The sequence below is a fragment of the Fonsecaea monophora genome, assembly GCF_001642475.1.
Source record: "Fonsecaea monophora strain CBS 269.37 chromosome Unknown Scaff18, whole genome shotgun sequence".
In the NCBI taxonomy this organism is placed as follows: Eukaryota; Fungi; Ascomycota; class Eurotiomycetes; order Chaetothyriales; family Herpotrichiellaceae; genus Fonsecaea; species Fonsecaea monophora.
Window position 1 is genome coordinate 185,722 of NW_019173949.1, and position 22,860 is coordinate 208,581.

The 22,860-nt window shown below is 53.3% G+C and overlaps 9 protein-coding genes across 9 annotated transcripts; 4 read left to right on the plus strand and 5 right to left on the minus strand.

Moving 5' to 3' along the window:
- Window positions 1-720: 720 nt before the first annotated feature.
- AYO21_03599 (hypothetical protein) lies at window positions 721-3,214 on the plus strand (the record flags this gene model as incomplete). The annotated part of the gene is made up of 3 exons (XM_022653573.1): window positions 721-1,093; window positions 1,157-1,611; window positions 1,667-3,214. The coding sequence occupies 3 exons, from the start codon at window positions 721-723 to the stop codon at window positions 3,212-3,214; spliced, it is 2,376 nt and encodes a 791-aa protein (XP_022514097.1).
- Window positions 3,215-4,235: 1,021 nt separating this feature from the next.
- Window positions 4,236-5,616, minus strand: AYO21_03600 (hypothetical protein; the record flags this gene model as incomplete). Its single annotated transcript, XM_022653574.1, has 4 exons — window positions 4,236-5,192; window positions 5,240-5,416; window positions 5,493-5,548; window positions 5,598-5,616. 4 exons carry the CDS (start codon window positions 5,614-5,616, stop codon window positions 4,236-4,238), a joined length of 1,209 nt encoding a protein of 402 aa, XP_022514098.1.
- Window positions 5,617-6,553: 937 nt separating this feature from the next.
- On the plus strand, window positions 6,554-7,291 carry AYO21_03601 (hypothetical protein; the record flags this gene model as incomplete). The annotated part of the gene is made up of 1 exon (XM_022653575.1): window positions 6,554-7,291. The coding sequence occupies one exon, from the start codon at window positions 6,554-6,556 to the stop codon at window positions 7,289-7,291; it is 738 nt and encodes a 245-aa protein (XP_022514099.1).
- Window positions 7,292-7,994: 703 nt separating this feature from the next.
- Window positions 7,995-9,098, minus strand: AYO21_03602 (hypothetical protein; the record flags this gene model as incomplete). Its single annotated transcript, XM_022653576.1, has 1 exon — window positions 7,995-9,098. The coding sequence occupies one exon, from the start codon at window positions 9,096-9,098 to the stop codon at window positions 7,995-7,997; it is 1,104 nt and encodes a 367-aa protein (XP_022514100.1).
- Window positions 9,099-10,805: 1,707 nt separating this feature from the next.
- Window positions 10,806-12,363, minus strand: AYO21_03603 (farnesyl-diphosphate farnesyltransferase; the record flags this gene model as incomplete). The annotated part of the gene is made up of 3 exons (XM_022653577.1): window positions 10,806-10,952; window positions 11,004-12,243; window positions 12,296-12,363. 3 exons carry the CDS (start codon window positions 12,361-12,363, stop codon window positions 10,806-10,808), a joined length of 1,455 nt encoding a protein of 484 aa, XP_022514101.1.
- Window positions 12,364-12,935: 572 nt separating this feature from the next.
- AYO21_03604 (hypothetical protein) lies at window positions 12,936-14,525 on the plus strand (the record flags this gene model as incomplete). Its single annotated transcript, XM_022653578.1, has 2 exons — window positions 12,936-14,246; window positions 14,325-14,525. The coding sequence occupies 2 exons, from the start codon at window positions 12,936-12,938 to the stop codon at window positions 14,523-14,525; spliced, it is 1,512 nt and encodes a 503-aa protein (XP_022514102.1).
- A 1,213-nt stretch (window positions 14,526-15,738) lies between these two features.
- Window positions 15,739-17,769, minus strand: AYO21_03605 (hypothetical protein; the record flags this gene model as incomplete). The annotated part of the gene is made up of 1 exon (XM_022653579.1): window positions 15,739-17,769. One exon carries the CDS (start codon window positions 17,767-17,769, stop codon window positions 15,739-15,741), a length of 2,031 nt encoding a protein of 676 aa, XP_022514103.1.
- Window positions 17,770-18,206: 437 nt separating this feature from the next.
- AYO21_03606 (hypothetical protein) lies at window positions 18,207-20,285 on the plus strand (the record flags this gene model as incomplete). The annotated part of the gene is made up of 1 exon (XM_022653580.1): window positions 18,207-20,285. One exon carries the CDS (start codon window positions 18,207-18,209, stop codon window positions 20,283-20,285), a length of 2,079 nt encoding a protein of 692 aa, XP_022514104.1.
- Window positions 20,286-20,774: 489 nt separating this feature from the next.
- AYO21_03607 (hypothetical protein) lies at window positions 20,775-22,421 on the minus strand (the record flags this gene model as incomplete). Its single annotated transcript, XM_022653581.1, has 1 exon — window positions 20,775-22,421. One exon carries the CDS (start codon window positions 22,419-22,421, stop codon window positions 20,775-20,777), a length of 1,647 nt encoding a protein of 548 aa, XP_022514105.1.
- Window positions 22,422-22,860: the final 439 nt, after the last annotated feature.

Here is a 22,860-nt window from a genome sequence, read left to right on the forward strand (position 1 = left end):
GGAAGATAGATGGCTATGATGAGAGTATTCAGCAGTGTCTGTGTATGGAATGTTTTCATTGGGTGGTGTGGTGACGGGGGGAGATCGAATTGGGCCGCAGGCTGGAAGTTTGGATTTTCTTACAAGATTGATTACTAAGGAGACTGTTGACTGCCGGGATGGGTGCCGGGCTGGGTGCCGGGTGCCAGGTGCCAGGTGCGCTGGTGCGCAGGCGTTCACTGCACGAAATTTGATTGTGCGGGGGGATTTTCGTCCCCGTATGATCCAGCCAACCACGGCCCCCGACCATAGCCATCCACACCATCCCATCTCATCGGTCTATTCATTCATCCATTGTCCTATGGCACCTAATTCCCTATCCAGACCTTCAACCTGGTGCCTGAGTCGCTGCCCGCTTTGAACGACCTGACCTATTTCTCAAGAGACGTCAACCTGGCCCTCGCCATCTCTGTCATTCCCTCTACAAGTCACAAGTAGGACCTCAGTGTTCTTGCGCAACATTCACCGTCATCGTATCATCAGCAGCTACGCACCGCCCGCTCGTTCTCGATTTTTCATACCTCGTCCCACCACCTCGTCCTTTGCTCAGCTCGTGGTGCGTGTGCTTGGAATCTGTATCATTGCTGTCCGACGCAGCGTAACTTCCAGCGCCGGCTGTCCTTGTGTTTGGCCTATAATGTGACCTCTCTCATAGCCTGGACGTCTCAGCGAAGGGTTGCCATGAGTGAGGAAGCCAGAGAGGCCTCGACTGCAAGCGGTTCCAATGCCGCTGAACGCGTGGTGAAGAAGAGGGCTTCGCAAGCCTGTCACCATTGCAGAACCCGCAAGGTAAAATGCGACTTGGTTAAATCTGGCGTGCCTTGCCACAACTGCTCCTCGGATGGCATCGAATGTATCATCCTCGAATCGAGACGGAGCAGAAAGTATCGTCTGCAGAAGCGTCAGTCGACTCGCTCGACGGCGCTTCCCCCGATTTCCCAAGCGCAGCCAAAGACCGCCCCAGAGCCTTCAGCTACCGGGCTGCAACTCCCCGATGGTGTTAACGATGCAGCTCCAGCACTTGAGGCGAGTACTCCTTCTCAATCAAACCATGGTAAGACCTCCGAGATGGTTGCACTATCAGCCAGCGCCTTAGTGACCTGAGAACCATCTGTAGTGCATTCCTTAGTGCCAATCGAATTCAAGACTCCTCACATTCTTCCTCGAAACAACAGTCTGGCCGCGCCGACCCATGCAAGCACGGCTTCTAATGCATCCGTCGTGGGAGCCGGCACTGATTTGCCGCCCTTCATTCGCCCTTGTCGACTAGACATTCGGCAGGATGACTTGAAGTTCCTGCGTCGCCGTGGCGCTTTGAGCTTACCCCTGGGCGAGCTCCACGATCAGCTGATTCGAGCTTTTGTGCTCTACGTGCACCCGTTCATGCCGATCGTCGATCTGGAAGACTTCCTGGGTGCCCTCGACGGCAAGGATGGCTCTCCGAAGATCAGCTTAGTCGTGTTTCAAGCCATCCTGTTCTCGGGCGCTGCCTTTGTCGAGCTGCCGCTTCTCCAGGAAGCAGGCTACGAAAGTCGAAGAACTGCAAGAGCCGATTTCTATCAGAAAGTCAAGGTAAGTTTGTCGAAATTTGTGACGGGGACAATATCATTGCTCATCACTCGTCCAGATACTCTACGACTTCGACTGGGAAGTAGACCGAGTCGCCCTTATCCAAGCACTATTGCTACTAAACTACTGGTATGTGTCGGAGAACGACCAAAAAGATCCCTGGCATTGGCTCGGTGTCTGCGTTTCTCTGGCCACCAGTATTGGGCTGAATCAACCCTTTACACATGCACAGAAGGACCCCAAGGTTAGAGCTCTGTGGAGACGAATATGGTGGAGTTGCGTCCACCGCGACAGGATCATCTCTATCAGCATGCGAAGACCAGTGCGAATCAAAGACGAGGATATCAGGCTCTCACCTCTGAGAATGGACGACTTCGAGACTGGGCCTTTCCCTTCGGCGATCTTGTGCCTCCAAGGCAATTCTTTTCTCACGGATAAACATGTGAGATCCATGTTGGCTGAGATGTATATCGCAAAGCTCAAACTGCTGCTCTTCATTGGACAGATCCTCAAACACTTCTACCACTTGCGCGGCTTTGGTGGCTCTACATCCGAGTCGACCTTACTCTATACTCCCAAAAAGTCCGAAGTCAAAGGGAAGCAATATCTGCAGTTGCAACAGGACCTTGATCAGTGGTACAGGGAGCTTCCACCCAGTTGCTGGCTGCTAACGAGCAGCAGCAGCGATGACCTCGATCCGTCTACTGCAGATTCTCTTTTGATGCACCGGTCAGTATTGAGGATGCTCTACTTGATGGCATCTGAAGCTCTCAATCGCCCTCAATCACTGTCCAAGCCCCCCAGTGGCCGGGAGAACAGCCCAACGTCAAAGGTCAAGGAGGCAGCTGAGAAGATTGCGGAAATGACAGAATCTCTACAAGAGCGAGACCTGGTCAGGTTTCTCCCACCACTGTCGGTGAGTTTTATGCTGCTCGCACTCGCCTCCTTCTTGGTGGATATGAAAGCGAAGGGCCAAAGCATCGGAGCGCTTCCAGAGCACCAATTTCATATTTGTATGCGAGCATTACTGCAACTGCGAGAAATCTGGCCCATTGCCGATGCTGCTTGCTTTCTGATCGGACAGATGATCAACAAGCATCAAGGCGGCAAGATTTCGACGCCGGCTGTGCAACCAGCGCCGTTGAATATAAGTCTGTCATCGTCGAACGATTGGCGACCTCCTGAGATCCCCCCCAGACATACACCTCCTGTCCCTCGGTTTGACCAAGTATCGGCAGAAGTGCCTTTCACTTCTACCGCTTTAAGCGAGCCACCGACGTTCACAACACATCAACCAGAAGTGGTTCCCACAACGACACAGGGGTTCGTTATGCCTTACAATTGGACAGAGGAGGACTTCGAAGGCGACTACGGGGTCATGATGGAGGCTCACGCACTGAACATGGACCTCGCCATGCCCGATGCGGAGGTGTTGGGCTTCTTTGGCAACGGTATGTTTGACTTTGAACCATCACCACACCATGACCAAGCTGGACAAGATGGTCTCCCATATGCTCCGCAGCAATCTTCCGTCGTCTGTGATCCATGGAATTCCACGGTTGTCAATCAATACATGGATCCTTATCGCACGCCGAGGTCGATCTAGTGGTACGCGACCGTCGTCATGTGTAACTGTTACACTTTGCGAACAAAAGCCCCGAGTACAGTTGCCCTCGATCTTCAACACGGCCTTTGTTCAGTCGACTGAAGCTCTAGCTGGAGGCCAAAGCCGACGAATATCCATCTGCTCCTTGTCGGGGAATCCGGCCGGCTCGTCGTCTCACGTGGTGCTTTTACAACAAGGTAACAAATGCCGATCGTGGGACTCTCACTGCACCTGCGCATGGGTCTTCGTCGTGAATCCAAGCCTTTGCGATTGGCTTGGTAAGTTGACAATACCGGGAAAAGAGCTCAAGAGTATCAATACCGTGCCGAGAGGAATGTGCTCACGAATTCGAGCGTTGTCGCGCAGAACAGGTTTGCGACTGAAGGGCTGCCTATCCTTGTTCATGCATGCATATCATGGAAACCAATGCTCATGGAGGATCGTGTGTGTGTATGTGCATAGATACGTAGACACATGGAGCTGTCTATGCCCGGTAGAGTGTAGGGGATAGGGTCTAGGTAGAGGTAATGGACAGACCAGACAGGGGGGGAGGGGGGGGAGATTCGAATTGTCTGTCTGTAAATCGACATTTCTGTCTTTTACAATGTCCGTCCATGCACATACCGATTGAGTTTTTGGGCATAGTATATCTGATATAATATGACATGATATGATACGATGGGACGAGGCAAAAAGTCTCGTTCGATTGATTGAATGTTTATTTTATTTCACTCGTTCTCGGTCTCGTTGGGTTTGTCGTCTCTTCATCGCCAATGTATTGTAGGTAGGTAACCCCTCGGGTCGAGAAGATACCTGTAGCTTCCCCCTTCTACTTCAATATCCAGTAGGGTAAAAGACCACAAAGGGGAGACGGGGGCGAGTATTGTTTTTCCTTCATCACTCGTTCCCACTCCCCCTCCGCCGCTCTCATCTCTCTAACCGACCACCAGCAGGGTGTTTTCGACTCGTTACACGACACAAAACCAGCACCCACTTCTCCCATACTCTTCCACCTCACCCATCATCTCGGACCCAACTTCTCGAGAATCCGCGGTCCTTGTTCCTCCCACTCCTGCTTGCTGATCCACATGTTCTCCTTGTCCGCCATGATGTTGGCCAAGACGGCGCCGCCCAAGAACACCATGTGTCTCCGCCTGGGGGGGTCCTCGATGCGGACCTTGAATTTGTTCAGTCGTTCGGGATTCCCGCCCAGCACGCGCGTGAGCCAGAGTTGCTTGAGTTCCTTCTCCAGGCGCGAGGGGAGACCGGGATACATGCTACTGCCGCCGGAGAGGACGATGGCTTTGTACAGTGAAGAGCGGACGTCCACGTCGGCCGACTGTATGGTATTGAACAGGAATTCGGCGATGCCGGGTTGTTCAACATCGACCAGGTGCGGCTGGAACAGACACTCGGGGGCTTCGAACCGTTCGCTTCCTACGCGGATCACGCGGCCGTCCGGTAGTGTGTACGATTCCACGAGCACGGTAGTTTCTTCCGACAGACGTTGGTCGAGAGTCAGGTCGTACGAGACGTAGCATAGCTTCTCCTTGATCTGGCGTACAGTCTCAAAGTCGGCCGTGCGGTTGAGCGCGTAGCCTCGTCGCAGGAGGAGGGCAATCAGATTCCGAGTTACGTCTCGGCCAGCAACGTCGAGACGGCGGGTGAGATGGTTGAGGACCGTGGATTCGTAGACGGGTACGATGTGCGTCACGCCGTCTCCGGAATCGACGACGACCCCCGATGAGAGGCCCTGTGCGTACAGCGCCAGTACCGCCTGGATGGCGACATACACCCCGCCAAAGCCGTACCGGTCGAACATGACCTCGCACATCTGCTCTCTGTTCTTGAGCGGGTTCATCGGAGGTTCGGTCAACAGGATCTTGCGACCCCGGGGGTCGACCTTTAATTTCTCAAAAAAGGTAAAGTCCCAGAGATGTTGCATGTCGTCCCATTTCTTGACGATGCCGTTCTCCATCTGTAGCTCAGGACGTTCTGGGTCAGCCATTTCTTCTCGGCCGTTACTTGTTGCTCGGGGGTCTTGGGGATGGTCCTCACGGGATAGCTGATTTGTAACATTGATCTTGCAGCGGCAGCCTCATCTCCACACATGATGTCCTTGACCACGATATCTCCTGCCCGCTCTTCCGACCGCAGAATCGGCCGCCCGACTATGGAGGGGAACTGGTGTTCGGGGAAATTCTGTCGAGGTTTTGCACTGGTTAGGTCTCGAAACTTCTCACAAAAGCAGCGGACGAGGGCCACGGGCGGCACGTACTTGAGCCGCATAGCCGACCTTGAGGAAACCGGTACCCCCATCGAGGACTGTGGTGCCTGGGTAAGCAGGAGATTCAATGCAATGTGGGCGGGCGAGGGGTCTTACCGATGGGTGGTTCAGCCATTGTGAAAGAGAGCGGAGGTCCAGAAGAGGTCGACCCCTCGCAGCTTGTAGGATAGCAAGGAAGAGGGGAGGGAGAGGCGGGTGAAGCAGAAGTATAGAGGTCTGTATGTCACACTTTCTATTGACACAAGACGACAAGCGGCCGGATGTATCTAGGCGCAGTCCAAGTGAAGCAGCGGCATTGTGCTCGCAGTCTACCGTAATGCCAAGAATATCCTTCGTCAGCGAACTGCCCCTCCACCAGCATCTCTCCCAGAACAAGGCTTGGCAAGGCTTAAGGACAGCCTTGTCACTTGGCCATCGCATTGATAAGGTCCTCCTCTTGTGTAGCTTCAAGCTCAGGTGAAAATCGGGTAGCTCTGTCCAACACAGGAACACATGCTCATCCAGCAGAGCTAGATGTCTCGGTCCTATCGAGGCAGAAGCTCTGTCGACATGGGCTCTGCACGATGTGGACAGTGCTGTTCTTCTGACAGATTTCATTTTTACATCCCATGCTCGATCAACCATACTCGATGTCAGTTACCTACACAGTTAATCACACACAATATTTCGCCGTGTAGCGTGTAACGGGACAAGATCTGTCAAGCTTAGCCTCACCCGTGTGTGAGTGACGTAGACAGACATCCCTCGACAATCTCCGCAATGGCTGCTTCGAGTTCCCCAAAGCCGACTGTGGGGTTAGCCGACAGGGACAAAGTAGAGTTTCGGACAATTGAGCCCGACTGTCTATATATGTGGCTGGTATCTTCTCGAAGACGGGGCGGAATGTCCGTCGCTGTTTTTCGATCTGCGTCTCATTGTTCAACAAGCATAGATTCGGGCTGCTCTCGGTGAACTGGTGTGTGTGTCTAACATACCGTGGGACAGCCAGCACGTCTCTTCTTTGCTTCTCTCTCTTTCTGTCAAAGAAGTAAAAGGATAATATTTGTACAAACATGGCCTCCCCACCTCAAGCCAACGGTGGTGGTGGGGGCGGTGGAAAGCTCCACGTCCTCTTCATCCGCCACGGCGAGACGCAAGACAACATCGACCGGATCCTCCAGGGGTTGCGGGACACGAGCCTGACGGAGAAAGGGCACCGGGAGGCGCAGGTTCTGGCGGACAAGCTGCGCGGGCAACATATCGACGCCGTCTACCACTCGCCCCTCCTCCGCATCGTGCAGACGATCAAGCCCCTCCTCGCCGACCGCGCGGACGTCCAGGTCCACGCGGACCGGGACCTGACGGGCCAGGCGCTCGGCGAGCTCGAGGGCGGGTCGTACGACTCGATCGACATGGGAAACCCGCGCAGCGCCGACGGCGGGCCCGGCGTCGAGCTCTTTGACGATTTCGTGCGGCGGCTGAAGCGCGTCTTTGCGCGCATCGTCGGCGCCGAGGCACCGTTGGTCGGCGAGCGGGATCGCACCGTGGTGATCGCGACGCACGGCGTGGGCATCACGTCCCTCTTCAAGACGCTCGAGTCCAGCCCCTCGTGCGACGGGTTCAACCCCAAGTTTGCGACGCGAGGCCCCGACGCATTCGAGGTCCGATGGACCGACAGCGACGATGTCGCCAGACTCGTCGTCCCGCAGCCGGCGCAGCTCCCGATCAAGGATGGAGTGTTGGACTGGTCCTCCCTTTCTGGCCAGCCGTTCCTGATAGAGGTCTGGGGCAAGAAAGAAAAGGCATTGTGAGCACGCACCTCATACAGAGATTGCCCGGCTCGGGTCACGAAGACAGCACCAGACGGTGGTTAGAGGAGCGCACGTGAGGACGATATTCTGGGTTGCAATACACCCCGAACTAGCTGGGAGACTTTCGGCAAGATAGAACAAGACAGCACCGAATCAGTAACAATCAGATCCATTGCACGTTATCATCATTCATCTCTCGTAGCCTCGTTCCAATCATAACCTAACATTTCGTGTCCCTCTTGATAAGGATTCGAAAATGCCAATTGCGTGAGTCATCCCATTGTATCGCTAGAAGAACTGCGAATCACGAGTCCCGTCGAGTCTTCCTCCACTCACATCTTCTCAAAAATCCTTCCAGATTCGTGATATGCCATTTCGAAGCAGAAAAATACTGCAATATATGCTGCGCCAATGCCACGCTAAATCCACAAACACATGCATCATCGTTCCGCGAGACACTGCTCTCTGGTTCAGACCAACTCTTCTCAAAGACCCATAAGATCCTCAGCCAGGTCTGCACCAAAGTTTCCAACTGTCGTGCGAGTCCTCTCTGGCTTCTTCTTATACTTCTTCATGGGATCTGGAGATGGGCTTCTAGACTTCTTCCATGCGCAAAATGATGCGTCAGCATGTCGTGAATGCAACAAGAACCTCTTGCACTTCCAAGCACGGGACGAAAAAAGACGCCGGAATGACGGAATCATTAGTCGCCGGCACGACTGCGACTCACCGCATGCCGAGACTTGGATCTCCTGCTATCGTAATCATCGAAATCTCCATCTTCCTCGTACATTTTTTTGGCGCGATTCGAGTCTCTGATTGCACGGTCATCGTCGTAATGGCCTCCTGCCCCAGCACCAGAACGGCTTCCACGGTAACTTTCACTGCTCTGTGGCTCAGGCCCGTCGTAGTACCAGTTGCCGTCTCTTCCCTTGTAGTAACCTCCCCGTTCCCTTGCCCGCCGGCGTCGCTCGCGCTCCATACGCTTTTTGTGGTGTTCTTCTTTCTGTGAGAGCAGCTCCTTGTGTTGGTTATGCTCCTCGGACAGTTCATTCCACTCGCTCACCGCACCTTTGAGACCCAATGCCGCAATCCCAATGGCCGCAGCATCCTGCCACCGGGAAGCACGTTGTTGTTTGTGGGCTTCTTCTGGAGACATTTTACCTTCGCGAACTTTCTCCATTCGTTTGTCGTGCGACTCGATGGAGGAATAGACCTTGGAGGCGGCGTGTATCGTGGCCACACTTGCGAGGGCGGCGGTGAGCCATTTTTTGCGCTGCATCTTGCGAATGTTCTTCTCTTCTTCGGTGGAAGAGAGCAGCGACGAGGAAGAGGAAGAGGAGCTCCGACGGCGACGGGAGCGACCAGAAGAGGATTTTGCCCGTACACGAGACCGTGGAGGCACAGAACCTTCCGATTCATAGTAATCGTCTCGATGGCGATCCCGGTCGCGGTGGGCAATCAGCGCACCTGCACCAGCACCTGCGGCGGCGCCTGCACCAATATCCCGACCGGTGTGCATAGAGGTGGCTCTTTGTCGTTGCTCAGACCGACCAGGCCGTCGGGGTAGAATGTCCCCTTTGTGCCTCACCACTTCCACAATCTCTTCGTCCGAGGCAACATCGCGCCGACGGCGTAGGACGAGGCCCTTCTCTTCCATGGTTCTTCTGTCGTAGAGATCAGGATCAGGTTGAGGGACGTCGCCACGCATCTTCTTGTATCTGCGGTGAAGGGGATCGATGACCTTATCCTGGTGTGCGAGGGCGAGGTTCACGCCGTTCAGGCCTAACCCTAGAGCCTGATCCATTTTGAAAGGGGTCGAGCGTTACATGCGGCTGTCGTCGTGAGCAGGAAATGCAGCTGGCGGGAGCGTCTCGAGATCGGAATTGGTTCGCTGGGTGTCAGTCAGGGCGCCTTGCAGCACCCACCGCCCGACTTGTATAGCGCTGCAGAGGGAAGTTCGCCTGCACAGAGGACGCCGGCTGGCCTATTGGCTGAGCGACACACAATTTCTTTTTTGTTTAATTGGATGCAGGTCCGGGACGGTTTAATTAAGAGCAAACATATTGAAGAGCCACGGTGAAAGGGCCGGTCTATCGTAGGATGTGAGGCTCGCACAGAGAATCTGCGGTTGCGGTTAAAAGTCCGAACGCACAAAGGGGCAGCATAAGCAAATAAGTAGAAACCGAGACGTGAGTTTATAGAGAAGACGTCATTGTGTGGCAGCTACACCGACTTTAACAAAAGTCCATTGGGCTGTTCAAAGGGTTTGCTCGACTTCAACTGGATACAAGAATGAAAAGAAGACAGAATAGGGAATATACATTGGTCATGGGGTTTCGTATTTAACGGCGGACTGGACGGGTCGGTGGATGGGGCCGCTTCGACGGACACCGCAGAATAATGCTTATCTGACCAGGAGCGCCATGTTAGGGGATGCCATTTCTACGAAGGTCGTGGAAGTCCCACTGTGGGAGAGGTTGGTGATCGAGGATGGGCGATCCCGGATCAACCCAGAGATGCCAAAGACCCGGAGGGAGAAGGAAAATGTGCAAGCTTTGGTTTTAAGATCGCTTCACATCTCACGATCGACACATTCAACGTGGACCAAGAGGCGAAGACTGATGATACCTGAATGGGGCAGGAACGAGAAAATGCCGAGAGGAGGGCGAGCCACTCAGCATGACGGCTGCGACACGACGAAGCGAAAAGAGAACAGGGAAGAAGGTGAGCGAGGCGAGACCGAGGGGAGAGGAAGAGGCTGGCATTGAGTCTTGCACATACCTAATTGTACGAGGCACTTAGTAGGGCGGGGAGACTTTTCCTAGGTGCATGACGTCGGTCGGGCTCTTTACCTTCCTGGGTGATGCCCAATGGCCTAGACCCTCTACCAGATCCTCCCCTGTGGATGGATGGGTATTAGGTGCCACCACTGCCTAGCAGGTGCCTGTTTATCCCCCAGGCATAACAACCTTCCTTCTGTTGTGCTTGGTAGGTGGAAGGAACGCACTGTTGGTTACTTCCAGCCACTTCCAGTTAGTCCCTCAACCACATCAACGACGTCATCATCAACTTTCCAGCCACCACAACCTCTTGCACCGACTACAGAACGGCCAGTGCATATGATGGTTGAACGGCGCCACGAATGTTGAAATGGCATTTCACAAGGGCAGAGATAATGTCCGCTCAAAGGTAACAAGACCCCTCAGAGAATCCCTTCTCGGGCCTGTCAATTGTCAGTTTTGAGCAATCAATTTTAGCACATCTTCGGCACAACAACAGTCAATGAGAGCGGCTGAGTTGCAATTTGACATCCGTGCTGTATAAAGAGGTCATTTTTCTCCCACAAAAGAAAAAGCCTGTATCGGATTTCGTGAGCTCAGCATGCTTTTAGACATGACAATTTTCTCAAACTATACTTCAGAATGCCACCAATACCTGGGCAAATACTCGGTACATATGTGCCATCCGCACCCTCTGCCGAGCACCACATACCACAACACAACGAAACCAATCATAGTTCGCCATGACTAGTGGTGTCGCTCGAAGTGCTATTTTGTGTTCCGTTGAGGACTGATCCGCTCCACATCTGTCCCCAGAACTTCTTCAGGTCCTCAAAGACCACGTCGAATCGGGCACCCATGAGCCATGCGGCCCCAAGCTAGAATCACGTTAGCGCTGATTGGTACTTTCAAAATGAGGGCTTTCTCACTATAGTAACAGTAATGATGAGGAGCATCACACCCACCGCGCCAAATAGCGCAAGTGTCTCGGATGAATCCCTCGATGCTCCTTTCTTGGAAAGGGCCGCCCGAGCCTCGTCTGCCTTGTTCTTGGCCAAGACGTCCTCAACCTTTTGGGAGGGGAATATCGACTCGATAAACTGCTCCACCTTGCCACAAGCAATACTGATCTTCAAAAAGTTGGGGTCCTGCGGCCGATTCTTCTTGCGGATGGAGTGAATATGTCGGCGGAACACCTCGCACGCCACCTGGAGGTTTTGGGTCGATTCGAGCATGATCTGGCAGGCCTCGCCCTTTGTGATTTTAATGTTGCGGAGGAACATGGAGTAATTCCTGAAGCAGAGATCCAGCGTCGCAATCGCCATAGTCTGCGGAATTGCGCAAAAGTTGAATACGCTCTGCTCCCGAAGTCCAGCCATATAGAAAATACATTCGTCGGCATGTTCGAGTGCATTCAATACCATTTCCGCGCTGCAATTCAGTGCCTGCTCCTTGTACTCGGGCTTGAAGAGATCTTCAAACTGGTCAACGTGCTTGGACCAGATCTCCTTTGGCCAGAATATTCGATTGTCGTCGAAATCCTCTCGCACGTCTCGGATGATGTTGACCTTTTGCAGGAAAAGCCCCATCGATCTGTGAAGGTTGGATCTCTGGAGCAGAGCCGGGTTTCCGAATTTGCTCTCAACAAACATTCTCGTGCATCCCTCTCCGACCAATCCCGCCACATAGTAACAATACTGGTCGTACTCTTCGCAGGTCATGACGGCAAAATCGTTGTTTTCAGATTTTAGGCAGTAGTCGGCCATGCCATTGCCCATTCTCTTCGCGATATCCTTGATGATAACTTGGTAGGCAGGTTTCATCTTCTTGAACTCTTCGATGACGCAACCATAATTGAGCATCAGCTCTCGATCCTTCTCCTCTGGCCTGTTCTCAGTGTAAGTCCATCCGTCAATCTCAAGAACCTCGTCGAAGCTGCGCAGAATTGGTTCCTTCTTCTTGACGGGGATCGAGGTGTCATCTTCAATGGTATCCAGACCGCGCAGAACCAGGTAGAACACAGTAACGGGCAGAAGAAGCTCTGGGTGTAACTCTTTGATGACGGCGCTGAAGGAGCGACTGGTCATGTCCAGGTACTTGAAGCAGTTTTTGACGGATTCGGTCTCTTTGGATTCATCTCGTTCGTGGACCGGGTTGTGCCAGACTTTCCTGAGCAAGTGTCAGCCACCACATGCGACGTGAGCTCACCCATCAAACTCACCATTGAATGATAGAGCGCAGTTGCTGGGGATGTAGGAGGTAAAACAAAACCTCGCTGGATTTGACCATTGTGACGAAGATTCGAGGTTCAATGCAATTTTCAGGTCAACTTGTGGAGAGGTCCCCTTGTTCCTAGCTGACCGTTGAACACTCCCGACGTATGGAGAACACTAGGTGATAACGAGCGACCATGGTCCAGAGGAGAAAAAGGGGCGGCGAGTTTTCATCAACTACCCGTGGCTCGACGTGAACTAGACCGTCGTGTTTTTGTGTGTGGAGGTTGGCATCTCCGAATGGCACGATCCCTATTAACCGAGGGTTCATCTATTAGGGAGGAAGGCGATGCCAGATCAGCTCTAGGGACCTTTGCTCGACCACCAGATGCCCCAAAATCTACCTGGGCAGGTTGACCGGAGCGCGTCATAGCCACAGTGGCACCCAAGTGGCTGAGCTGCAGGCATCACTCATCTACCTATGACTTCACCCCCTGTGCTGGGTTTCGTGCTTGCGGCCACCAACGGGACCGGCGGCCTTCACGAGCCCAGAGGCTGCGATATAAATCGTACACGTCTCCATCCCATGTCAGTTGGCGCATCGGCCAGATCTTACATCCATCCCAGGTAGAATTTGCACCCGCTACAATGGTCGTCGACACTTCCTACTATGACGCTTTAGGCGTCAAACCAGATGCCTCCGAATTGGAAATCAAAAAAGCCTACAGGAAGCTCGCCATCACCACCCATCCTGATAAGAACCCCGGCGACGAAACCGCGCACGTCCGCTTTCAAGCCGTCGGCGAAGCCTATCAAGTCCTATCGAACAAGGACACCCGCGCCGCGTACGACAAATATGGCAAGGAAAAAGCCATGCCTAGCCAAGGGTTCGAGGATCCCGCCGAATTTTTCAGCATGATCTTTGGCGGTGATGCCTTTGTCGACCTAATCGGCGAATTGAGCCTCCTGAAAGATCTTACACATACCATGGACATCACAATGCAGGCCATGGAGGAAGAAGAACTTGCGAAAACTGCGGAGGAGAAGCTGAACATCCACGAAGCAAAAGAAAAAGAGGCGACCACGGCGACCATGGACGCGAAGGAAACCGAAGCAAAAGCACATTCCGCACCAGAGGGGACCACCGTACCGCCTCCACCATATGTTTCCGGTGAAGAGCCATCGACGTCCACCGGCAGATCTTCTGGGACTAGCACCCCGCAGAGAAGATACGCTGGGCAGCAAGCCATCATGGATCGATCAGAAGAAGATGCGCGAATGGATGCGGCGGGTTTGACGCAAGAAGAAAAAGACTTGCAGAAGAAGAAAAAGAAAGGCGGCTTGACCAAAGAACAGCGGGAGAAGTTGGAAGCCTACGAACGGGAGAGACGACGCCTCCGAGAAGAACGAGTCGAGACTCTGGCAAAGAAACTGGTCGATCGTATCAGCGTGTGGACAGAAACGGATAAGAGCCCCGAAGTCACCCACGCGTTCCAAGAAAAGATCAGACTCGAAGTTGAAAATCTCAAGATGGAGTCCTTCGGTATTGAAATCCTCCACGCTGTCGGACAGACATACATCCAAAAAGCCACCTCGTTTCTCAAATCCCAAAAGTTCCTCGGCATCTCAGGCTTCTTCTCCCGTCTAAAAGACAAAGGCACCCTTGCCAAAGACACATGGAATACAATCTCGTCAGCCATCGACGCCCAACTAACGATGGAAGAAATGGCCAAGCTGGAAGAAAAGGGTGGTGCCGATTGGACTGATGAGAAGAAAGCAGAGTACGAAAGAAAAGTCACTGGCAAGATCCTGGCAGCTGCGTGGAGGGGCTCTAGGTTCGAAATTCAGGGCGTGTTAAGGGATGTGTGTGACCGGATTCTGAACGATAAGAACGTTCGACTGGAGAAGCGAATAGAACGAGCACATGCCCTGGTCCTTTGTGGGACTATCTACCAAAAGGTAAGTCTCCTCTGTTCAAGAGGCGCATCTCTCAGCTTTAGAATGTACCTCGTAATGCTAATGTTGTGTCATTTGCAGGCTGAACGCGATCCAGACGAGGAAGGCGACTTTATGGCCTTTGAACAACTAATGGCCGAGTCGATGAAAAAGCAAGAGAAGAAAAAGGAAAAGGAGAAACAAAAAGAGAGCATCCACGGTGACCAATCACACAGACACTTCTTTGGAGGCAACCGAGAGTCCAGCGCCAGTGGTTCACCAAGACAGTCGACATCGGCGTGAGTTTGAGAATGGCCAGGGCGGGAACACCATTTGTACCCCAGGCGGAGCATGATTGAAACGAAGCCTGAAGGCGGATTTTCAGAGAGTCGAGTCGTGACTCTTGTGGGACATTCGATCCGGGCCATCTATCAACCATCTGTGGCGTGCGCGTGGAATGTGTCGCTTTTCTTGCTCGCGAATTGGCTAGACCTTCTTCACAGGCACGAATGCATGACGACAAAGTTCTCCCTTCCTTCCTCCCCCTCTCTCTACTTGCACAACCTACTACGTACTATTGGGGTAATCAGGCACAGGCTTGGTTGGATCGGGCCTGTATCGTCGAGGAAATCGCATATGGTGGGTCGGGACGGGATCAGGGACCGGGTCAGGACCAGGATACAAGGAATAGGCAGGCCAGAAAGCGTTGCTGTTCGATGTCGTTTGTTTTGGAACATTACTCGCGCTCGCCGACACACATAGATATCAGATTCCCCCTTATTTTCCTATTTGCCTTTCCCTTCTTCCTTGATCTCTTTTTGTCTCTTGTTCACTTCTTCTTGCTCCTCCTCTGTCTCCCCTCCTTCGCTAGAAAGAACCCCATCGCCCTGAAAAGTGCCCGTGTCCGCGTAAATGTACGACACGAGTTGTCTCAGCACTCGACAACTCGCACCAGAAGAAAGTCTGTGTCTCTCCTTCGAGTTCTTGAACGAGGGTAGTACATAGTACACAGCGAGAGCGAGAGCGAGAGTAAGCATCAGTGAATATGAGTGTGAGTTGGAGTGATAATACTTATTGTTTCTTTCTTCTTCTCCTCCTTCTCTCTGTACATACAGTATGTTTTCTCGATCAAGCCTCGTCTCGTCCTGCTCAGCTTTCTGCGACCATTATCTTCTCCTTCACGACGTCCTGGAGGTTTGATATATATAGCCAACCTCCAACCCGACAGGCGAGGCTTCTCGACCACCTCTCCTTCTGTGCACCAAGATTGACAAACTACTAAAAAAAAGAGACTCGGCAATGACTTGGGGGGGTATCATTTTACACACAATCGCAACGATCGCAGATTCCACGTCTTATCCGCACCCAACAAGCTCAACTCCCGCCGCAACAACAAAAGGAAATAGCAATCTCTTCACGTAATCCGGCTTCCAATGCAGTCTGGGTCATCATGTCGTAAAAGAAGACCAACTTTGTCTTCCGTGGATCCAGTCCAAGAGTTTCAAGGCGCGCCAATCTAGGTGTCGGCCAGCTGCGCGCTGACAGAATCCAATATATCAGACAATTCGTCCAACGAGGGCATTGCTGTCATATCGCTGGCAATGATTGTTGGAGGCGGCCCGGCTCCCCACAGCGCCGCCTCGTCTATGTTCGCCTTGGTGATGCTCGGACTCAGTAGACCTTGTCTGGCCTCCTGCTCCTCCACACCGTTCACCAACCCCCTTTCATCCAACTCATCGTCGTTTAGAACTTTCCCCCCAAGCTTCACGTCCCCTATGCCTACTCGGTAATCAAGAGCTTTGTTCCCTTCTCGAATTAGCTCCTCTGAACAGGTGAGACATCGTTTAATACTTTGGCTGAGTTTTTGGACGTCGACAAGGAGTTGTTGATGGCGCGACAGGTCTTGCATCAGTCGTTTCTCGTCTCTCGCGCGCTGGCGCGATCGGACCGATGGACTTAGCATGGAACCAGACTCGTTGGACAGCATAGAACCATCTTCGTCTTCGAGATCGTCTAGATCGCTGTCGTCGTCGTCGTCTGAAAATTGACGATCTTCTTCGTCAAACTCGGTGACTGTTCCCAGTGTGAGATCAGACTGCCCGGAGATTGTCCTTGTTGTCGGCGCAAGCGATAATCGCCCTGAACGCGACAGTCGCCGATACCTTCTTAACTCCCCAGTCTGCTTGCGGAGTTCACGTTCCAAGGTCTTGTTGATGGCCAGTAATGACGAGTTCGAGATTTCCAGATCCAGGACTTTACGTTCCCGCCGGGCATTAGCAGCTTGATCCAAGTGAGAATGGATGATGGTAGTTGCTAAGTCTGTTCTTGAGTCTGAACTCGACGCAGGTGCGCCGGGAGTCTTGCTGACTTCTGAGAGTTCCGTGTCACTTGGGACAGAAGTGGGGACAGTGTTCGTAGATGCAAGGCTGGTAGACCTGGGACTCGACGTTTCCGGGGAAAGGAGGCTTTGCCCGTGGATCCGGGGTGAGACTAGAGGAGCAGGGTGGAGATCTAATGGCTGGGGTGGTTGTGCTCTAATGTTGCTCAGTTGCCTGAGAGCTGGGGACCCAATAGAACTTGCGCTGATCGACTTTCGATGACTGTTCGGGGTAGGCTGAGACGCTGTAGTACTGCCTGAGCTGCTCTTAGGGCGTTCGGCAGACGCTCGGGGCCCCGGAGGTGAAGGCGCCTGGGTAGGTTGTAGTTTTCGGGGCGATGAGGGTTCTGGAGGAAACACGTTGTGAGCCCTGTTTGGGGATTGGGGAGGAGTATTTCGAAAGCCGTGTGTGGCTGTTGTGATGGTAGGACTGTTCAACCTCTCTGTTGAGATGTGAGGAAGGATGTTACGTCGAGCCGGTGCGTGTGGTGTTAAATCGTTTGCCCTGAAGAATTTATCGTCCAGGTTCTCCTTTCCACTTGCATTATCCCTGCCCAACGGGGGAGAACCAACGAAGAAGTGTCCTGGCCTTGGAGGAAATCGGTGGCCCTCGTCAGCCTCTGGGGATCCGACAATGGGCTTGACCTCGTTCGCGTGGAAGAACTTCGACGTGATATCTTTATCCCCCTCCACCATGCTCTTTGTCGCGGACAACCTTCGATGGATGGTCACGGCAGGTGTAGATGTTGACGTGTTTGCCCTCGGTAGAGCACCTGTACTGGCAGCCAGCCGTGGGCTGGTGAGCCCGAGGCCTCGCATTGCACCAATAGTGGGTTTCGAGGACTCATTGCCCGACGACGCTCTCGACCTCTGACCGTTGCCCGTTCCCCTTGGCTGTGCTGGAGTCAAAGGTGACTCTGTTCCAACCCGTGACTTCCTCGCACCAGACCGAGGAGTGATATTTCCATTTAGGGGTGTTGTGGTCTGATCGGGTTTGGGGGGAGACTTTGACCTGACGAAAGGGTCCCTGCGAGAGGACAGGTTAGGCGAAGACGAAGCAGAGCCGACCACTCTCGGGGTCAGGGGGCTTTTGGCAGTGCGGAAGTTGGCACTGAGAGCCGGAGTCAGTGGTTTCGAGGTGTTGGACCGGGTTTGTTTATCGGCGTGCATCGTTGTCGGGAGGGGCGAACGTCGAGAACGAGGGACGGGCTGTGGCAGCGGGCGCTCTCGCTCTCGCATGACAGCGACAGAAGGGAGTCCAGGACTCGATAGAGACCATTATTGTCGGCTCAAGAGGGCGGGCTGGCTCTGAGTCTCTGTAGACAGTGAGCGCAGGCGGTGTCTCTCCACATTCAATGTCAACAAGCTGTTTGAGATTCCGGGTGCACGCTCCAGAAGATTACCGCGAATGGTTTAGCTTGAGCGGTTTGGTTTCGTCACTGGGAGGCAGGCCACGGGCAGCCACGGCAGGTGACTTTTCCAAGGTTCTCGCTAAAACACGTCCACCATCACGCCCCTACCCCGTCGCGTCCTAGACACCACCAGACTGCCAACTGCTCAAAGCGGCATCGCACTATGCTGCCCGATGTCATCCCTCCGGTGTTGCAATGACATTGCATGACGAGAATGATGGCCTCACTACCACCATCGCCCCAGACACAGACAATTCCCCAGACCATGTCGATCAGATACCGCAGGCCCAAAACGCCTCCCTCCAGGCATCCCAGCACCATTCCCTGAAGCACCATCTACTCGGCCCTTCCCTGACTAAAGCAGGACAGGATGCGGTTGATCAAAAGAAGGTCTCTGAGATCATATACGAGGCGTCGAAAGGCTCCAAATTCTTCAACAATGAAGAAGTCAGGGACAGGAATTTGACTCTAAAGATCGAGCGGATTATCAAACAGAAGGCACAACTGGAGAAGCTCGACCTGAAGACGGATTTGCGCCGGGCAGATGACTACATTACCTCCCTCGAAGTGGCGAGAGACCTGTCACAATATGTCGTCCATATTGATTGTGATGCCTTTTACGCCGCCGTTGAAGAGATTGACCGACCGGAGCTCAAGAATGTCCCCATGGCCGTAGGGATGGGTGTCCTTACCACCTGTAATTATGAAGCCCGCAAGTATGGTTGTCGCAGTGCCATGGCAGGCTTTGTGGCCAAGAAGCTGTGCCCCCAGCTGATCTGTTTACCCTTGAACTTTGACAAATACACAGCCAAGGCAAGAGAAGTGAGAGCTATCCTCGCAGAATACGACCCGCGTTTTGAGAGCTCCAGTATCGACGAAGCCTACCTGAACATCACCGAGTATTGCCACACTCATCAAATGGACCCGGAGGCTGCGATTGAACAACTTCGAAAGGAAGTGCACGAGAAGTGTAAGATTACAGTCTCCGCGGGGATTGCACCCAATGCCAAATTGGCTAAGATCTGTTCCAATAGGAACAAACCCAATGGGCAGTTCCGAATCCCCAATGAGCGAGCTGCCGTCATGTCGTTCATATCTGCACTCCCCGTCCGCAAAGTCAACGGCGTCGGTCGTGTCTTTGAGCGAGAGCTTGATGCGATTGGTATCAAAACATGCGGTGACATCTACGTCCACCGGGCGTATCTGTACAAATTGTTCGGTGAGAAGGCATTCCATTTTCTGATGCAGACATATCTTGGACTGGGACGCACCGTAGTACAGCCTGCTGAGGAGTATGAGCGAAAGAGCGTGGGGACTGAAAGCACATTCCGCGACATCAGCAACAAGCAGGAACTTCGTGAAAAGCTTCGGCACACAGCCGAGGAGCTTGCAAAAGATATGGTTCGCGTCGAGGTCAAAGGCCGGACCCTAGTCCTCAAGGTCAAACTGCACACCTACGAAGTCTTCACCCGACAAGTCGTTACCCCGAAAGCAGTCCACCTTGCGGACGATCTCTACAACTACAGTCTACCAATGCTGGCCAAACTCGAGAAGGAGATCCCAGATTTCCGGCTTCGCTTGATGGGACTACGATGCACTCACCTAGTCAGCACCAAGAAGGCAGGCACTGATTTCTTCCGTCGTAAAGTCAACAATGACAACTTCTCCAACGGGAAGCCTGCCGATCATGCAGAGTGGGAAGTTTGGCCAGATTCAGAGTTTGAAGAAGCCGTGCGTCAGGAGAGGCAGGAGGAGATGGAAGAGCTTGAGCGCCTGAGTCAAGAGCAGCAGCGTGAACCTGCTCAAGAGCAGGACCAGACCATCCTTGCACCAGAAGCCTATGTTTCTACCGCGGACTGGCACGAGCCCTTTGGCAAGTACAAGTACGGCAGCGAGTCGAACTCGCCGGCAGCATCACCACAAAGCAAGCATGGACGGGTGCTGAACAAAGCTGCAGCAACTGCCTCGAAAGAAGAGCACAAGCAAGAAGCATTATGGGATTGTCCAGTCTGCCAACTCCCGCAGCCAGCCAACGACAGGGAGTTCAACAGCCACATCGATCTGTGTCTCTCGCGGCAGACCATCAAAGAGGTTGTGGCCGAGACGAACGGATCTGTCTCCAGGGCCTCTAGCACAGCACCGCCTGACACGTCTGGGCTAGAAAGGCCGAAATCCGCCAGTGGATCGAAACCGAAGAGGAAGGTCGCTTCTAGCAGTCTGGTCGAGCCGGAAACCGTGGGCGGGAGAAGGCAGAAGAGACTCTTCTTCACCTGAAATTCCACGACTTTGTAGGACACGGTCCCAGGAGAAATGACTTTAATATACCAATAGCGATATTTCATTCTTGGACCTCAGAGGGTCTCTATTCTCATGACACCGTCCTACTTGGGGTATAATGATCTCCAGTTGGACTGGATCTGGTCCCAAGTCCATGACGGATATGTAAGTTTGACGTACATAGTGTAAGTCCTAACGCCTGTAGATGCCAAATTCTTTCAGAAAATCCCCCATGTCCAGTCTGGCTGGAGCCCGAATTTTTGCTTCCTCCTGTGCCCCGAACGCGTGCTACTGGGACATCCCTCCATCCAAGAGTCCCATTTCAATACATTGCCCCGAGAATCGTGGCATCGCATTGACCCACACAAACCCCCCAAAAAGTCCCGTCCTGCGCCGTGGACGGTATACGACCACCAAAACATCAGCAAACGTCACTAGACCTCGCAAATACAAGAGTTGGACCTGTCCGACTCATCAAAAAGCAGATCAACTGGCCCTCCTTCTATTGCTCGACACTGGCTCTTCATCATCTTCCTCGTCATCGTCATCGTCAAAGACTTTGTTCTCTTCCTCTTCTTCCCGTTTCAACTGTTCTTCTCTCATCTCTCGATACGTGGCCCAGCTCAACATGACGAACGCCACAACGATCAAGCCGCAACCGGCGAGTGCCGCCGTACTGAGTGGTTTCCCGGTGATGATCCAGTCTGTGATACCCACCAGAAAGATTGTGAGGAGTGCGGCAACAGAGCTTAGGACTGGCGAGGTGAGGGACATGAGGACGAGGAAAGAGCCGGAGAAAACAGCATTAGAGAGGGTGGAGATGGCGAGCAATCTGGCTGCTTGGCCACTTGGAATCTCAAATGTCTCCAGACCAGTCCAATGAAGGATGGGGAGAGGGATCCAAAGAACGGTCAGTGTGAAAAGCCCAACCATGCTGCCAAACGTGTTTGCGAAAATCATTCCCCTGCCTGGGGAAGTACCCTCAGGGGGACAAGCGAAGCGTTTGTAAAGAACTTCGTAAAAACCGTACGCCACCGAGCCAATGCCAATGACGATGTTCCCCACGAGTTTTGTTCCGAATCCCTTTTCAGCACCGGGGTTTGATGTCCCTGGACCAGGGGTGCTGTCGTCTTTATCGCCATATGCGACGACAAGGACGCCAATGATGGCCAGAGCAACCGAGATTGCCTTGTCAAAGCGTAATTTGTCGTTCAGGAGCATTATGGAGAATACATAGGCGAAGAAGGCGGAACAGTTGTAGATCGCGGTGAGGTCGGACGGTGATGTCAAATTAACAGCAACGTACCACGATCCTCCGGCCATCGTCAGAAACGTGGTAATGAAGGCGGTGGCTCTGATCATGTAGGGCCAAGGGGAGACCAGAGTGGTCGACTTTGAGAGATGTAATTCTTGAGAGCGGACCATTTGCGCCGTAGAACGGAGGAGGTAAACGTGTCTTCGCCAGAACGCAGGCCAGGACAGTTGACGTTTCTGTATCCGGAGGAAGATGAGTTGGACTGGCCAGAGGAATATCCACGAGCCGTGCGTCAAGTACATCATGCAATATGCCTTGTCCCATTTCAGTTCGTGTTGAATATATACCGCAGTTTCCGTCTGTACGACAAAGGAAATGAGGGAAAGGATGAGGAAGAAGGAAGCGTAGATGTATTTCCGCCGCACCATGTCTTCGGGTTGGACGTATGAAGGAGACCGCGAGCGAAATGTGCTCCTCCGAGACGAGAGTGCTGGTCGGGATGAGCCATGGAGACTTGGTGACTCTGGTCGGCCTCTTGTGTTTGTATGTTTGTCTTCCCCTAATAGCGGTTCGTGCGACTCTGGCCCAAGAGGCTGGTGCATTGACGTTCTCCCCGCCATATCGTCGTCGTCTTCCTCTTCGTCTTGTCTATGTTCGTCATTCACATCGAAATGCACCCCTCGAATGTGCTGTCGATCCGCCCGGAATTCGTCTTTTATAGCTGGGGGAAGGGAGTTGAGACGCAAGGGGCTCGAAGGACGTAAAGTGGATTTGGCGGATGCGGCAGAGGCCGAAGCGAGAGGTAGGGGCGACTCAGTGCCAGGAGGCGTATAGATGAGATCTCCTCCAGACGAGTCGCTACTGTCGGACGGTGTCATCCATGCGGTTGGGAACAGGCAGGCTTATAAAAAGGTCACCAGATTTGGTCAGTGGCCTGCGGTGTGGGGAGGACAGAATCATGCGCAGTCGGTCTGCAGTCGATACGTGGCGCTGCTGGTACCAGTGGGACGGCTTGTACGACTCTGATAGGAAGGGCTGTGACGGTGTCGAGGTTCACCCGTGAGATTCACCAATGTAGTTGTCGATAAGGACGGCGAGAGAATTGCACTATTCTCTTAATGCCCTGCGGAGATCAAAGGCTTCCATCATCTGCATTCAGTGTTGGCTGCCGATTGGGGGCGTAGACGAAGAGGCTCTCAACTACTGGGGTGGCGTGGGGGGCTAGGCTGTTGGGGCTGTTCAACTGGACCCTGAATCCCACTGTACCGAGTATGTACATCCAGGCAACTCGGGTGCGTTCCGCAGGCCCCCTTTCCC